The sequence below is a fragment of the Leiobunum rupestre genome, chromosome 7, assembly GCF_980474605.1.
Source record: "Leiobunum rupestre chromosome 7, qqLeiRupe1.1.hap1, whole genome shotgun sequence".
In the NCBI taxonomy this organism is placed as follows: Eukaryota; Metazoa; Arthropoda; class Arachnida; order Opiliones; family Sclerosomatidae; genus Leiobunum; species Leiobunum rupestre.
The window spans coordinates 35,371,910-35,387,643 of record NC_143390.1 but is presented as its reverse complement, the minus strand read 5'-3'; the positions used below and the strand labels follow the sequence as shown (position 1 = coordinate 35,387,643).

At 39.7% G+C, this 15,734-nt stretch overlaps 1 protein-coding gene across 1 annotated transcript in view; it reads left to right on the top strand.

The window, feature by feature from the left end:
• LOC149936102 (cell adhesion molecule Dscam1-like) overlaps nt 1–8,007 on the top strand; it is a 90,694-nt gene extending 82,687 nt beyond the window's left edge. The window contains exons 18-25 of the mRNA XM_090154932.1: nt 513–611; nt 810–1,001; nt 1,139–1,432; nt 1,556–1,735; nt 2,041–2,366; nt 3,928–3,991; nt 4,897–5,089; nt 7,481–8,007. Of these exons, the coding sequence (XP_090011058.1) occupies nt 513–611; nt 810–1,001; nt 1,139–1,432; nt 1,556–1,735; nt 2,041–2,366; nt 3,928–3,991; nt 4,897–5,089; nt 7,481–7,634 (1,502 nt within the window). The 3' untranslated portion in view covers nt 7,635–8,007. The remainder of the gene's footprint in view (nt 1–512; nt 612–809; nt 1,002–1,138; nt 1,433–1,555; nt 1,736–2,040; nt 2,367–3,927; nt 3,992–4,896; nt 5,090–7,480) is intronic.
• Nucleotides 8,008–15,734: the final 7,727 nt, after the last annotated feature.

The window sequence follows — 15,734 nt, the reverse complement described above, 5'->3', positions numbered from 1 at the left end:
GAATCAATACTTAGAATGAATTGAGTCAGCCTCTTTGACGGCATCTCTACGGCTCGGAAATGATCCCAGTGAGACTAGATTATTGGCTTTTTGGACTCGTTCGAATTTAGCACGCAATTGTATCGGAGAACGAGGCATCAGGTAATAGGAAAAAGCCCTCGGCTGACGCGGCTAATGGTTAATATTTGAAACGCGCGTTCGATTGTATGGCGGAGGAGAAACGACGCGACCCTCGGGCCAAATGGATTTCATTTACGTCGAACCTATAGCCTCTAAACATTTAATCAAACTGAGTACACGAACATATTTGGCTGATCAATAGAAAGAGGTAGTCGGAGAAGAGGAAAGACTTTTAATCAAAACTTTCAACTGGGCAAAAGTCGAAAATCAATCTTGTTAATATCGGGGTCCGCGCGATGAAAGCCTTCCATTGAAGAAAAACAAAAATCAGTTTCCCAGGAAGGATCAAACGACACAGCCAGTAGTATATCGTGTCTCCTGTATTTGTACAGATCCGCCACCAGCGCCACACCTGGCCATAGTGTCGACCACTTCTACCTCCATTCACGTATCTTGGGACAATTTGGAGGAAAGGGGCGAGCCCATCAGTGGTAAGTGACCGATTTCAGTCTTCGGAATAGATACACGTTAGTACACGCAAAAACGTAAATAATTTTGATTTACTATTTTTACAATTTACCGCTTTTACTTTCAACGAATACATTTCACGCCACTCTTTTTATTGGGCTGCGCTTTAGCTAACAATTTTTTAAACTGTGAATTTATTTCTTTGATATCCAACTGTATAGGCTACATTTTATTCCACAAAGCCGAGAGTGAGAGTTCGGATTGGGACGAGGTAGCGATACCGGCGGAGAGGACGTCTTTTTACGCCCATAATTTGCAATGCGGGAAACGGTATCAGCTGTACATTGTGGCTTACAACGCGGCGGGCAGGGGTCAACCGAGCGAGGTCGTCAGCGCCCAGACGGAAGGTTCCAGTAAGTCAACATCGATTCTTCCTTTATATTCGGGGCTCGCTCACGAACCCTCCCCCTTAAAAGCGCTCCAAACTGAATAAGTATATCCTCTCTCTCTCTCTTTTCTTTTTTGTTTCATTTCTATCGCCGCGTGGCAGAGCCTTTGGCCCCGGAGAAAAAGGACCTGCTATCGACTAACTCGAGCGCCGTGACCTTACACCTGACCGCTTGGGAGAGCTCGACATGTCCGATTAGCTACTTCGTCGTGCAGTACAAACCGCGTGACCAGAGGGAATGGATTCTGCTGTCCAATAATATATTGCCGGCCCAAAAGGTCGTCGTCATCGGCGATTTGAGCCCGGCGACGTGGTACGCGCTGCTCATGATCGCTCACAATGACGCCGGACAAACCGAGGCGGAATTCCTCTTCGCCACGCTAACTTTAACCGGAGGTGAACGTCGTTCAATTATTTAACAGGCCGCCACTCTCCCTCCCCAACCGACCAGACGGTCATTTATTCACTCGCTTTCCCTCAACGGGAAAGAAATGATGATATAATCGCGTTATTTCGTAGGCACAGTCCCTCCGTTGGCCATTTCGCCCGATCCGGGAAGGGAGCTGGTCCAACAACTCAAAATAATTATCCCCATCGTCTGCACCACCGTCGTTCTCGTTCTCATTGTCACCGTTTCTTGCGTCGTTTTGATTAAAAGGAGGAATCATAACTACGCCAACGCCAATAATTATCAACAAGGTAATTCCCTATTTAGAACTTTTCGTAGTTTAATAATAATTTATTAAGATTTTCTATTTGAGACAATGAAGAAATAATTGAATAGAGATACGCGGATTTTTCTACAAATGTCGATATTTTGATTTCCAGTCAAAGTACTATGTTAGAAATTTTTCCCAGTTTTCTCAATAAATTACGATAGTTCGAGTTCGAGTTAAAGTACTAACAAATATTTCTACAAATTTTACGCTGACCAATATTTCTACAAACCGACTTATTTTAAGTATCTCCGGTCTAACGTGTAATTTAACGTTTACTTTTGTTAGCTGAAGAAGTCCGCGACCAAGAGGTCAGCAAGAATCTGGACACGGTTCCGATGACCGTCTGGGAGAAGAGGCCACGGACGACGGCGGATGGGCGCCTTCTTAACCAAAGTAGGGAGCAGCTTTACTTCCCTTCGCCTTACGCCACGAGCCGCGTATCCATGTACTCCGAGTACGAGACTGGTGGTGAGCGAGTGACGGCCCCGGCCAACCCGCACAGCTGGAAACCGCCATCCGCGGCGAACCACCCGACGCACGAAAGGATAGAACACACGTACGACGTCCCCTTTTTAAGACGTCAACACCACGTGCCTTCAGAAACAAGTGAGGTGGCTAGAGCGGGTTATCTTCTCTCTGTCGTGTGCAGGTTGGATTAGCAAAGATCTTTTAGAGCCCAATATGGAAAACACGCCAGCGGATGCTCCCTTTTCAAACTAGGCCACAACGCCATCTGTTAGACGCGTACCTTTTTATCGCTTTAATCGCTTCAATAGGATTTTTCGGTCCTAAAGAGAAACTATGAAAATTATACGTCCAAGTCAATGGAAAATGATCTCTGTTGCCAATTTGAAACGGAGCATCCGACTTAAATATGTAAGTAACTTTGACATTTGTTTAGAATGTATAAAGGCGACTGCTCCGTTTGCTTATTGAAAGCTAAAAGATCTTAGTTGTCGGCCTAGTAGCTGTTGCATGATTTCTCTTTTTCATTCGTTGGCGTCACGTTGAAACAAATTATCCATTTACAAGTTTTTCCACTCCGTCGCGTTTTTCGGACGCTACGATCCGAAAATAAAACACTCCTATATGAATAAGTACTCGTAGCTATAGATACTCTAAGCGAAACGTAACGGAAACGGGCTAGTGATGTAAATTCCATTTTTGGGGACAAAAAAAATTGAAAAATGGTTTTTTTATATAATAACGTAGGCAGGGTCTTTTCAAGTTTTTGAAGGACAAGAAAAAAGTCGGAGAGAAATTTTTTCTCTCTCTCTTTCGTTATTTTGCGAAAATAGTATTCTCGCATTTGCAATAATACGGGGAAAAGGGTTCAAAAAAAGTGACAAACATATAAATATCAACATTCCCGATTCGCCGTTCCCTCTCTTTCTCTTTTCGTTGGCATTTTGAAAAGGAATGAATCATATTTCCATCTATTAGATTACGCTGGGAACTTCCATCCTTTCGTAAACAGTGGCGGGGGTAAGGTTGCTAGCTTATGAAATTTCGGCTCGTTGCCTCTCAGCTATGTTTGGAGAACATATTTCGGCCGATATTCCGATGGAAGGAAATGTATATTGTATACGCCTTCTACGCCGAAAACTCCGCAAATAGCGGCGGCCGAGAGTCTTAAGAAGGTCTCGAAGCTCCGCGCTCAGTTGACCGTTCCGCTAAAACCGGACCGTATTTTAAAATCCCGAATCTCAAGGTGTCAGGTAACGTTTTGACTCGGCGCCATTCTCAGGAATTAAGAGGAGACTGGAAAATTTAGCAAAGGCTTTAACACAAAGTATATATTTTTATGGGGCGAGTCGCGGAGGCCTCTGACGCGAGGACGGGGAATTATCCGAAACACGAAGAGAATGTCTAGGACCGGAATTTAATTTCGCAAAGTTTTCATCTATAATAAACCTGTTTAATTCGTGCGGAAATCCAGCGGAATCTCCTCGCCCGGCTTTTGATAGATAGGACCTTATAGTTTCCTTGGCGCGTTTTCCAGCTCGTAAAGGAAACGGCAGGAACATTTCCGGGGGCTACAAACTGGGTCCTGCCTCCGTACGACATTTCAATGTTTAGATGTAAATATGAAAGGTATTCTTCGATTCTAAAATGAATAAAACTTTTCTTTTCTTTTTCCCTTTTTCCCCAACCGGTATGTCATCTCTCCAGGCTAGCATATCGAATAGAATGTTAGACAAGAAATATTTCATTACAGATAGCCTGTGCCTTCAAGGTAAGCTAATACAACATACGTTATATAATATAAAATGATTTTACTTGTTTTAATGAGTTTTCTCATGCGCTCGGTTTACCTTGGTTCTATTTTAGTTTTTACTTTAAAGTTAATTTAAATCCTATCAAACTTAAAATTTTTAAATCATTTAAAGTCCCTAAAAACTTCTTTAACACGAAAAAATATTATTAACTTGATTACGTAGTTCACACATTCCCCGCCAGGGAATTTTGTGTTCCACGGGGAATCTCCTTCACAAGCGAACTTTTCGTCTGAAAATAAAAACGCTTCCATAAGATACAAATTTCGCTGGCTTCGGGCTAAATAATGAAACAAAATTGAATTTGGAATTGACTTATAAACACTAGCTGAGTTTCTGAAGGAACCATTTTAAAATTTATATCAATGTGTTTTCAGTCGTATTTACGCAGTGGCAGATTAATTAATAGACTGAGTGTGCTTAAGCCTAGAGATTCGGAGCTTGCCCTTGACGAGGCTATAATGGAGGCCCTGATAAAACTCAAGCGTGGTATTTAATCAGCGCCATCTGATACTCAATCTACCAACAAAAGACAATAAACTATTAGCTTGTCTTCAGCAGCTGAAGTGTAGTATTTTGTCTATGTGGCGAAGTTTATAAGGCCTTTAAGACGTACATTTTATAAAGTATCTGACGAATAAGACAGATTATCGGATTCGAATGTAAAACTATGATTTCGATTCAAATAACGAGACTGTTTATCTAGTATTATTTTAAAAGCTTGCTTTAAACAATGTAACGACGCGTATATTAGTTTACGGTGGTCATTCTGTTAACACGGTTTTAAACAAGGAATGTTAAGGCTTAAGAAAACAAATGACGTCGTGTAGAGTGTAAATGCGTGTTTGTTTTGCGGTGTTTGCAGCTGTTGTCGACCTGCCGCCTGAGCATAACGACCGTCCTCTATCTGCAGTCATCCCATCTACAGCCATTGGAGCATTCGTCAGCCCGGAACAACATTTCGGCTTCAAGCCCAGCAGCAGAGCTCATCAGAGAAGGGCGCGTCACAGGAGCGAACCCAGGCTGCGGCCGCTCACCCATCGACCACAGAGACCTCGGTAAGAATATATCCTTCGCTACGTACGCTGTAGATTGCTTACTCAAACCCACCTGGACGTACGTTGAAACTTAAAAGGAAACACACCCATCGCTCTCGCTTTTCTCCGCGCTATAAAAGAAGTTTATTGAAACTTTGAAAAATTCTGTCAGTTTTTACATCAGCGCCTTTTACGACGGTTTTTCGCGTAAAATCTTAAGTTTCTCTTCACTTCGTTTTATTTTTTCACCTAAATAATGCGGTATAAATTCTAGGGTAGGTACGCTTCAAATTAAGTGTCCAATAAAACGCGTTCTCCCTATTGCCAAACACAGCCGCAACGCCTATCGACGGTCAGTATAGCGATGAACCAAGCCGCCTTTAACCCTCATTCCATTAAGCTTAGAAGGAATAAAATGTTTCAGTGTTTTTCCGATTTAAAAGCGACTACATTCTTTATTACGGTGGATGCTTTTAGCATTGCCTTTTTCGCGGTTTATGAAATTTAGATGGAAGATAAACTCGAGCTTACGAAAAATCTATGTAAGCTACTCTATTACTCCGTAGGTCTAAACTCAAACGCTTTTATTTACTATATTACGAAGTCGTTTACTGTAGGATGGAACCATCCACGGATAAAATCTAACTAATATTTCGGAGCTGTGAATCTGAATAGACGAAGACGTTCACCTTCGTATACAACCAATGATTTATCCCAATACAAAATTAATTATTTTTTGATTAGGGGAAAGCAACACAGTCATAATAAACAAAGCTCTCGTTGAAAGAAAGTATTTTGTTTGTTAAAGTATAAAACCCAATAGAAAAATACTTTATTGGAATAAGGTTTTTTATTATTTTATTAGTTTTACACCAAAACCAGAGTGAAAGTTAGAAATCCCAGAAGAGCGATAACGACTAAGCAGTTTTAGGATTGCGCTGCAAGAACACACGCAACATTCGATATCTTTGTAGAACCGCGGCTGACGGTAGAAAACTTTCTTTTCTTTTTCCGTTATCACTCTTTTTTTTTGGCCACATCTTTTCCGTTGCGTTGTTTTATCGATGTTGGCCCGCGTAAGATGTTCCCTGACTAATGCTTTTATTTTGTCTTTTTTACCTTCAATAATATTGTTCTTCGGTATGCTTCTATTTCCACTTTTCCACGTTAGGCGGCGCAACATTCTTCTTTATTTTCAAAACCCAAAAAAAAAAAAACATTTTTCTACGTTTAAGATAAGAATAGTGGTGCAGCGCTCATTTTCTGACTATTGTTCCGCCATTTTTTTAAACCAAACCAGCTAAGTAAGACGCAAAATATTTGGCTAAGGATCTCCCTTTTAAGCCTTTCTCCCCGAGAAGGATTTTTTTATTGGTTAAGCCGCATGAATAAAATATGAAAATGGTTTTTATCGCTTCAAAATAGCCTGTTCCTCATTAATCTGCGTTGGGAATAATTTGTTCATTAATTTATGATACGGTTCGGAGACTGATGACAAAAGGGAGATGTTATTTTATAGTGACTCACTAGCGAAAAGATTAATTAAAGCTTTGGAATTAAGCGGAGGCTTGTGCTATTTTTAAAATAGACTGGAGGATAAATGAGCTATGCCTAAATACGTTGTTTCCTATACTGACTTAAACGAACATTGTGGTGGTTGTTTTCCAGATTTAGTTTATTACGATATTAAAATTCAATAAAATTTTTACAATTTTGGTATTACCAATTTTTTGAGAAAAGTGACAACTGTCGTAAATACTCTGAAATAAATTATTTGATCTCTACTATTTGAACATCTTCAACTCCTTAAGCTTCAGTAAGAACTAATTTGGAAAATTCTTGGTTAAGGTTTAGCGAAATAAATAAATAAACAACAAGCCGAATGATCTCCGAAGATTTCGCGTATCATAAATTATTTGAATTCTAGAGTTTCAAAATATTCAATTATCTTAGCTTAGCCGAGAAAGTGTTTAGAAATTCTTGGTGAAGGTATAGCGAAATAAATTAGCATCAAGCTGAATGATCTCCGAGGATCTCGCCTAACAAACCTGAATGGTTAATAAAGCCACTTATTCTTAAACAAGTTATCCACTCTGATTTACATTATGAACGTCGCGGAATAAATAATGAGTTTACTGACTTCGGAATAAAGAGGTTTTGATCGTATGCTGGCTAATATTTTAAGCCGAATTTACTTAAAACGATCGGGAAGTTGACCAGCCTTCTCGCGTTAATAGTTAATTGCGTCGTCTTAGACAATATATCTTCTCGGGTTAATATCGGCTAAATGATCGAACGGCGCGTTGCCGTAACTCGATCTCCGAGACGCGACACACTCCTAGAGAGGGCTAAATGAATCGCGAATTTGGTTAAATATTGAACTTTAAGAGGTCTCGATTAACCCTTCCGCAGGTACTCTGACGGGGAGAGCGACGAGAACGGCTACTCTTACAGCGACGTCGAAGAGAGTGGAGTCTTCCATAACTGCGACGAGCCCGAAATGTCAGAGACTGAAAGTGACAGGCATCTCAGGGCGCTCTATTACCAACGACGCAATCTGCAGTGAACGCGCCGATTCCTTCGGTACGGCTTTAAGCTTTACGAAGGATTTAAAAAACAACCGAAGCTAACGTGGGACCTTTGAAAAAACGATTCGTTATACGGATAACGCGTGGTAATTTTCGTTTCGTAACGGAACTTGTGGCCCAAGGAAACATTTAACTTCCTATAATCATATAGTTATTTTTTAATGTTTGAATAATACGCGTCTGTTGAATATATTACCGTTTTCTCGGACTTGAAACAAAAAAATATATATATATGCCGGTAAAAAAAAATACAGTTTCGGTTGGTTTTTTCGAACGGTTTCGTTTCGAAATTTTTAGAGTTCATAGTTGACGAACGGTAAAACTATATTGTGACAAAAAATGTTTTATTAATACGCCGCGATTGTTGTGGTAATCGAATATATTATATGTCGATATTTTTAAACAGTGATATTATTTATTTCTCAATTGCCAATAGATAGAAACGCCTTTGCAAATGCCGCGATTTAACTGTCAATAAGACCTTAAAGTCTTGGATAAGCCCGCGTCATTTACAGCTCGTATTATCTATCTTATAGTCGCGAGTTTAGCGAGGTATATCGAACTCGAAGCGCTTCTTTGAAGAATAGTAGGCGAGGAATTTCGGCGCACAATGCCTCCGCTGATTAGAGCGATTCGAAGGAGCAGATACAATAGAAAAGCCGTCGGATAAATGCCTAAATCCAGTTCGCCGGAACAATCAGTGTCTTAGGAGTTAGCTTTCAATTGCTCCTACAAAACTGATACGAATTTTCTCCTCAATCTAGGAACGCGTAATAATTAAGGGTAAAATTGCACGAGGAGGTCTCTTCACGTTGACGTCATTACCAATTTAAATTTAAGTCTAATTTGAAAAGCGGCGAGGTTATATATATATACATTTAACCGAGAAGGGAGAATTTGCCGGTAACGCACCGTGATTTCCAGAGGAAAAACTACGCCCCTTCTGTGGTAGTATTTCTCCCTTACCGGTATCATTGCTAGCACTGTGGACGTTGAATATTTTCCGGGAACCGTTAACCTATATAAATTATGTATTTATCATATGAAATAGAGAGTAACTTGGTGGCGAATAACTCTTTTCTATCGCAGATCCCAGGATCATCTAGCCGTTAGTTCATTTATATCCTTCGCGAAGTTATTCATCGAATATATATAATTCGATATAGTAGTCAAAAATGATGATCAAAACCAAATCCATATTTTCGTTTTAACACCGCAAGCGTTTGCCAAAAATTCAGTTTGGTCGGGATTAAATTAAATTTAAAAATAATTTTCCTTGCGAAATACTTATACCTTCGTGTTTTGACGAATTGAAAAGCAAAACGCAAAACGTAAAATGGGCGAAACGCGATTCTTTTAAAAAAGAAAGGGCTAAAATAACAAAACAAACCGAAGCGTGAAAATTCCGGTAATGGAACATCGGCATCTCCCCCAAATTTATACATCTTTTGGAATCGGATTCCCAAAACGATGTCGAATCAGCATTTACGTATCTGCCTGTTCCGTTCGTATCTTTGCCCATCGATACCGAAGGGAAAACGCTATTCTCGAAAGCAGTGAAGGGAAATATCGTATTCCGAGTACGTGATTTGCGGATGAGGGGAGGGATGGCAGCCCGGCAGGGGGGAAAACGATTTTCTTTCTCTTTTTCCTACCCCCTCCTCCCGCTACTTTCAACGCCAATGAAGCTGACAAATTCACTTTGCAAATTTTATCTATTTCTCTTTAAATTCATCCGCGCCTCTTTTCTTATACAGCTTTCTCTGAAAGTGTTAAACTGAATTGCTTGTAAAAGCAAAGGCTGGATATTTCCAAGTAAGCCAGGGCTATATAGGCGACCTTAAAGCGTGCCTTTTTTAACTCCTTTTTCCCGACGCTGTTACCTTACCCTTTCTGAGACGGAAACAGCCGAAAAGAGGACGCTACTGCAAATTCAAGAGGAGCTCAAATTTCTTCTATATAACCGCGTATTTTCAACTATACCCCACCTACCACGCACGCTCGTGTTTTATTCATCAGCATTTTTCGTTCAACACGCGTAACGATCGCTAACTCGTCACCTTACTATTCAAAAAAGTGCCAATCCTCCTTCGCCTCACTTCTATAGGGGTTTTTTTGCCTACATTTACGTAAGAAAATACCGGTAAGAAGAGATGATGAGATAGAAAAGGGGGAAAATACCAGACGACGGTGCGCACCCGTTTTAACTCCCATCTCCATGCATTACAAGTAGGCGGAATCCGATGGATAGTATCCCATCCCGCCGCCTACCGGCTACTTTTTCAACTAGAGCTAGCCGAGCGTCGCAACTATCCAGATGAAGGTTATTCTCGAAAGAAACGTCCTTCGGTGAGACGGGATTGATGTAGTTGCGGTAGCGCGGCGAAGTTGCGCGGTACGGCACGTTATATCTATTCCTTTCTATACGCTGAGATATCCCATCCCGCTCTGGGCCCCGGAAAGTTCAGAAGGAACGAGCGAAAGAAAAATTTTCGGGTCGAAAGAATTCGATCGATTTTATATCTTAGTAGACCACTTTGATTGAAAAGGACTTTTAGGGTGGCGCGGGTCGGGCCTATAAAAATGCATGAAATTCCATCCCAAAACATCAAGCCCCGCTGCAACCCCCTTGCCTCGATCCTTTCAAGGAAAGAATTTTTGTGAAAAATTGCTCTTGGGTAAATGAATATCTATTGTTCCATATAAGGCGCCGATACGCCTTGACAAGGAAACGTATTGCTTTTCCATATTATTTTTTTATCGTTTCTCTTTTGAAGGTAAACCAACATCCACAGTATTTTTAATAAGGTATCTTGATATTTGGAAGATAATGCTTTGCAAAAACATTTTATGTTTCTTAAAAATCAACAAAATCTTTTTGAAATACCGTAAAACATACAATAGCTAAGAAAGTCTTAGCATAAAATCGGTTTGATTCAGCTTTATTTCATTAGATAATCAAAGTCTAACTTTGACCAACTTCCCTTGTGAAGCGTTCCACACGCAGTACGCTGGAGTTCAGGGAGAGCTCATCGACCAAACGTTAACAACGATTTTCCAATAAAAATTTCAATACAGGTTACTAATAGCCACTTTAATTAGACAGAATTTTACTAACTTAAGTTGATAAATATCTTACACGAAGTATAAAAGTCTGTCACGTGTAGAAAATGACTGAAACCACTCGTTATTAAATATATCCGAAAATCTGGGAAAGAAGTTGGGTGCATAAAGAAAAGAAAAGATGAGGTGGAGGACAGACACCTTCTTTTTATCAACGTTCACCCTAATTAAGTTTTTGTCTACGGTTTCCCGAGCGTTGCCTATATAAGAGCCTATTCTATTATATAGCTGAATTATGGGTCCCGATAGAAGGAAACTCGGGACCCCGCCTCTATTGTAACCCATGTACGATCGAAAACCACCGGGTTTTTTCCGTTGGCGTCTATACCTATATTTCTTAAACAATAGGCTTAACGTATTGGGTTTATTGAGCCATGGGGAATTTTTATAATCCGAGCCAATTTTCTTCCCAAACTTTAACCGGGTCGCCTATTGGAGGCCGGCTAGTTTGCTCACGTCAGCTGTATCAATCGATTATCTATCCCATGATTAACAGCTTAACTAAAAAACGAGAGCGTGACTTTTTAGGAACAAAAAAAACGGTCGTCAACTAAATTGGCGCGGCTAAAAAGAGAGATAAAAGCTTCTCCGGCACGCTAGGCCTCGGCGGCTACTCGAGCAGCCCGTTTCGAGGCCTTCCTAGCAGCCAGGCACCCTGACACCAGTACTCTTACGCGTATCCGCACGCTATCTTTCTTTTATAGCCTCTCAAAAACTCGCTAGGCTTCTCTCTTTCTCTGGTTATCCTCCGTAACCAAAGCTGTTTTACATTATGCTCTTCAGCTCCTCTCCCCCATAACCGTAGCGAGCGTAAAAAGATAGTTTCGATTTTTACACCGCGAAGTCAATATAACCTCTGATGGAGAAAAACTCCGCTACATTAGAGGCGAGCTCGGCCTTTTCCGACTTTCGCTATACTTCGTTCAATGGCCTCTTCGAAATTCGCGCCAAGCCTACGGAACGCCATTCCTCCTGGTCCCTTTGTACTTTTCTCCAGGGTGGCGCGTTCGACTAAATCCGCTCGCGACTATAGAGGGGCACCTTATCGAAAATAGCCCGCACCCAACTCTATTCAGAATGGCCAGACTCCGGAAAAAAAGGGAAGAACAGTATTTATTGACGTTGCGGTATGGGCTTGGGGGGGAAAGACTACCCTGGCTAGCGAGCGGAAAAATAGAACGTGCGCGCGGTATATCGAACACGCTCTAATCAATGGGAGCCTTTTTACCCCAGCGAGCAAATATATTTATAAAAAGTTCGCTTTAAATAAAGCCACTCTTTCTAGTTTCCAGTCAACGAGTCATTGAAAAACTTTAAAGAAGAAAAATGATCGTTTCCTTTTTTACCACGAAAACCAATAACGCGTTTTTCTTTTTTTATCTGGCGAATTACGGTATAGCTAATTTGCGAGGGTGATGACGGGGAACTCGCGAAATATGCATATTGCTGACAGGGCGGAAAATCAATACGTCCTTTTTCCCCGATGGATATAGCTTAGCGAATATAACGAAGGCCTTTTCGCAGACTATTATGTAAAGCTGGAACTTTTAAAAAGACGATGTCTCGAGGAGAGGCAATCACTTTTTCGTAATGAAAGAGCAATACGGGTAGACCAAACAGGGCTATCTGCCGAGAGTTCTCCGAGCGCCGACGCTAATTCCGAACATCTGCTCGCGAAAGGGAAAAGCATTGTGCGATTCGTTTTCGAGCCCCCGACGTGCGCGAAAGAAATTACAGCGTCGAAATTATCCTTATTTTTTAGTTCACCATCTTGGCGAAGGAAATTAGGATGTTTTAGTAGCGGGGACTGCCTGATCTTAATAACGTTTTCATGGAGGTAGGAAATTCGTGTTTGGTGTAAACCAAATTTCGAAATCCGTGAGCACTACATTGCATGAAAACGCTTGTGTTAGAGATAACACGGGTAATGGACCCGTATTTTCTCAGAAAATCCGGTTTTTCTAAGCTTGAAAACGCACGAACACGGGTTTGACATGCTGGAGGTTTTTTTTAGTTGGAAATGTGGGGTTGTTTATTAAACGAAACGAAACGAAAACGTCTCGTTTTGATCCATTCCTTCACGGAATTTCCCAAACAATTCTCGGAATACACTAGAAAGGGTATTCGGTTACATTATTTCGAACTATCAACTAAATTACGATAGAAATAGATCTAGAGACGTTTTAAACAAGATCCTCGTATTAATTTCGGTCTTTCTGCACAAGGAGAGCCGGACGTCAGAGCCCAATAGATTTTGCAGAGAGCGAAGCTAGTATAAAATTCTAAATAGTGTTTTTATTTGGTAGGGCTAAACCCGTGTCAAGGTGGACGTCATGAAAACGGCTAAAAACGTGTTCCCACTAAGGCTCTCTCGTTCAGAGTGAAATCGGGATTTTCCGAACTCCGTGTTTCTTACCTTCATGAAAACGTAGTGTTCTCGCCCTTTTACGCTAAATGTGTTTGGTTCTTAGATGATAGAAAATAATTGTCGGGAAGAAGAAGAAAAATTGATTATTTGAAAAAAAAAGGAAAGTTTTGTGGTAATAATTAATTTTTTGAATATAGCTCACTTTTTTAAAGTTAAATGACGGCACTTGTACATATAAATATTGAAGAATTATTTAAAAATTAAAAACCACTGTATGTACAATAAAATTTAAGTTTTATTAAAAAACTAGACAACTAGTTTCGTTCCCGTTCGGGAGCTTCATCAGGGCTGATCGCTAGCGATCACGTTACACACCAATTTATACAAATTATAAAAAACAGTTTCGCTGGTAAAAAACCCTCCACATTTATACAGTCAAAAAAATATATATAAAAACGGTGTGTAACGGGATCGCTAGCGATCAGACCTGATGAAGCTCCCGAACGGGAACGAAACTAGTTGTTTAGTTTTTTAATAAAACTTAAATTTTATTGTACATACAGTGGTTTTTAATTTTTAAATAATTCTTCAATAAAGCTCACTATACCAGTTTCAAATCTATTTTGTTTCAATTTAACGCGCGATGAAAAATTCTTCGTTTAGAGCAGCGGTTCCCAATTTGTTTTTGCTATGGAACCCTAATTTTTCCACCTAATTCTGGCGGAACCCCAACTCATGACTCAAACAAAGATGGCCGCGCTGTGAATTCTCGGAACCCCTGTGACCCTTTTACGGAACCCCATGCAGGGTTCCATGGAACACCTTTTGGGAACCGCTGGTTTAGAGACTAGGATTTTTTTTTAAATATCCTAAGTATAATATATATCTGACCCGTTGATATCTAGATGATTTGTTCAAATACAGGTACGCGATAAAACGTTCAAGTACCTCAATGCTCAATGACCAGAAGACAAAACGACTTCTTAGGTCCGAGAAAGAAACGTTCTAAAAAGGGTTTCAACCGCATTATTGGTGCCAATTCGAAGTTGGGCAAAGTAAATCACGTCTTTTCATATCTTCGGCGGCAGTAAATTATTTTAAAGAGACTCGGCGGAGGAAGCGAGCAAAAAGAAGAACGAGGACAGCAAGAAGAGAAGCGAACTCGAAACAATTTTTCAATTTGACTCCCCTTTAGTTTCCGACTGACTTCACTGTCAAGTCCTCCCCCAAAAAAAACGAATGGATAAAAATGCTTCGGAGAACAACAGTCGTCGCGCAGGATGCGTACTCGGAGATAAAAATAGTATTGAAGTAGAAAAAGCAAAAAATCACTCGTCCACTTTATTTCGTAGTTGATTTTATTTTTTGACTTTAAACTCTGAGTATATTGTAAAGGGAGACTTAAAGGGTAAGGAGTCAAGGACCGAAGATTGCAGCTCCATCGACGGGAATTCCACTTTGAATCATACGATTTTAACTGACTCACCGATCTGTCCAGTGGTGGCCGAAAAGATCACACAGGGTAGGAATTTATACGTTACTTTAAGAAAGATGTCTGCGTGATTATGACACTTAAATTCTACTTTTTTAAACGTAATTCCATGACGTCATCAACCCAGTAAAATGGAAACTCATTCTTTAACGATTTCACAGTTGCATTAGCGCTTTAGTACGTATATTTAAAACAAGAACAAGTTAGGTCCTTGACTTTTACTGTTTTAATTTTTAAAAAGGTCACGCCCCAAAATCAGCAAGCAGGAAAATCTTGAGTTTTAAATTACAAAACCAATTTTGATATAAACGTTATTAGAACGTATTACACGAAGTTAAAAATTTGTGTAGTTACATTTCTTTAGATAAAATATTTTATAAACTTTTAATTAAAACTTTTTTAAAATTGTGTTGAAATTAAATTCTATTGAAATTAAATTATATTATGTTATTATGTTATTCGAAAACATACATAGTGGATCCGGGATTTTAACCTCGGATATTCAATAAAATCCTAGTTTTGCAACGTCCTAATGGCGTTACGTGTGAAATTTAGGGTGTGTCCATTCTGAAAAGTACGAGACCATGCCCAATATTGTCATTACATCATTGGAACGAATACAGCCCAGTTTTTCCCGTTTTTATTCTGAAATCTCGTCGAGCACATGCCCCTGGTAATATTCCTTACGGAAAACGATTTCTGTACGTCGGATATTAGTGACTTGATAAAGCTATTGAAACTCGTGATATCTAAAAATTTTGATCTATAGACAATCATTTGACCATGGTCTTGCACTACGTACTGTCTGAAGTTCTCTAGATGGTTGGCTTAGGGTAATTCGTTTTTCTTCAGGAGTGCGCAGACCTGTAATAAATTGCCTGCTGACATCTAGCTGGGATTATTATTATTATTATTATTATTAAAATTATTAATATTATTAAAGCTTTTTTGCTGATTGGATTATTCAAAATTCTTAATATAATTTATTTATATTTATATTTTTTTGGTTTATTATTATTTAAATCTTTTTCTCTTAACGTAACTTAATTTTACTTTTTATTGATATTCATTTAATATGTTTGTATATGTCCTTGT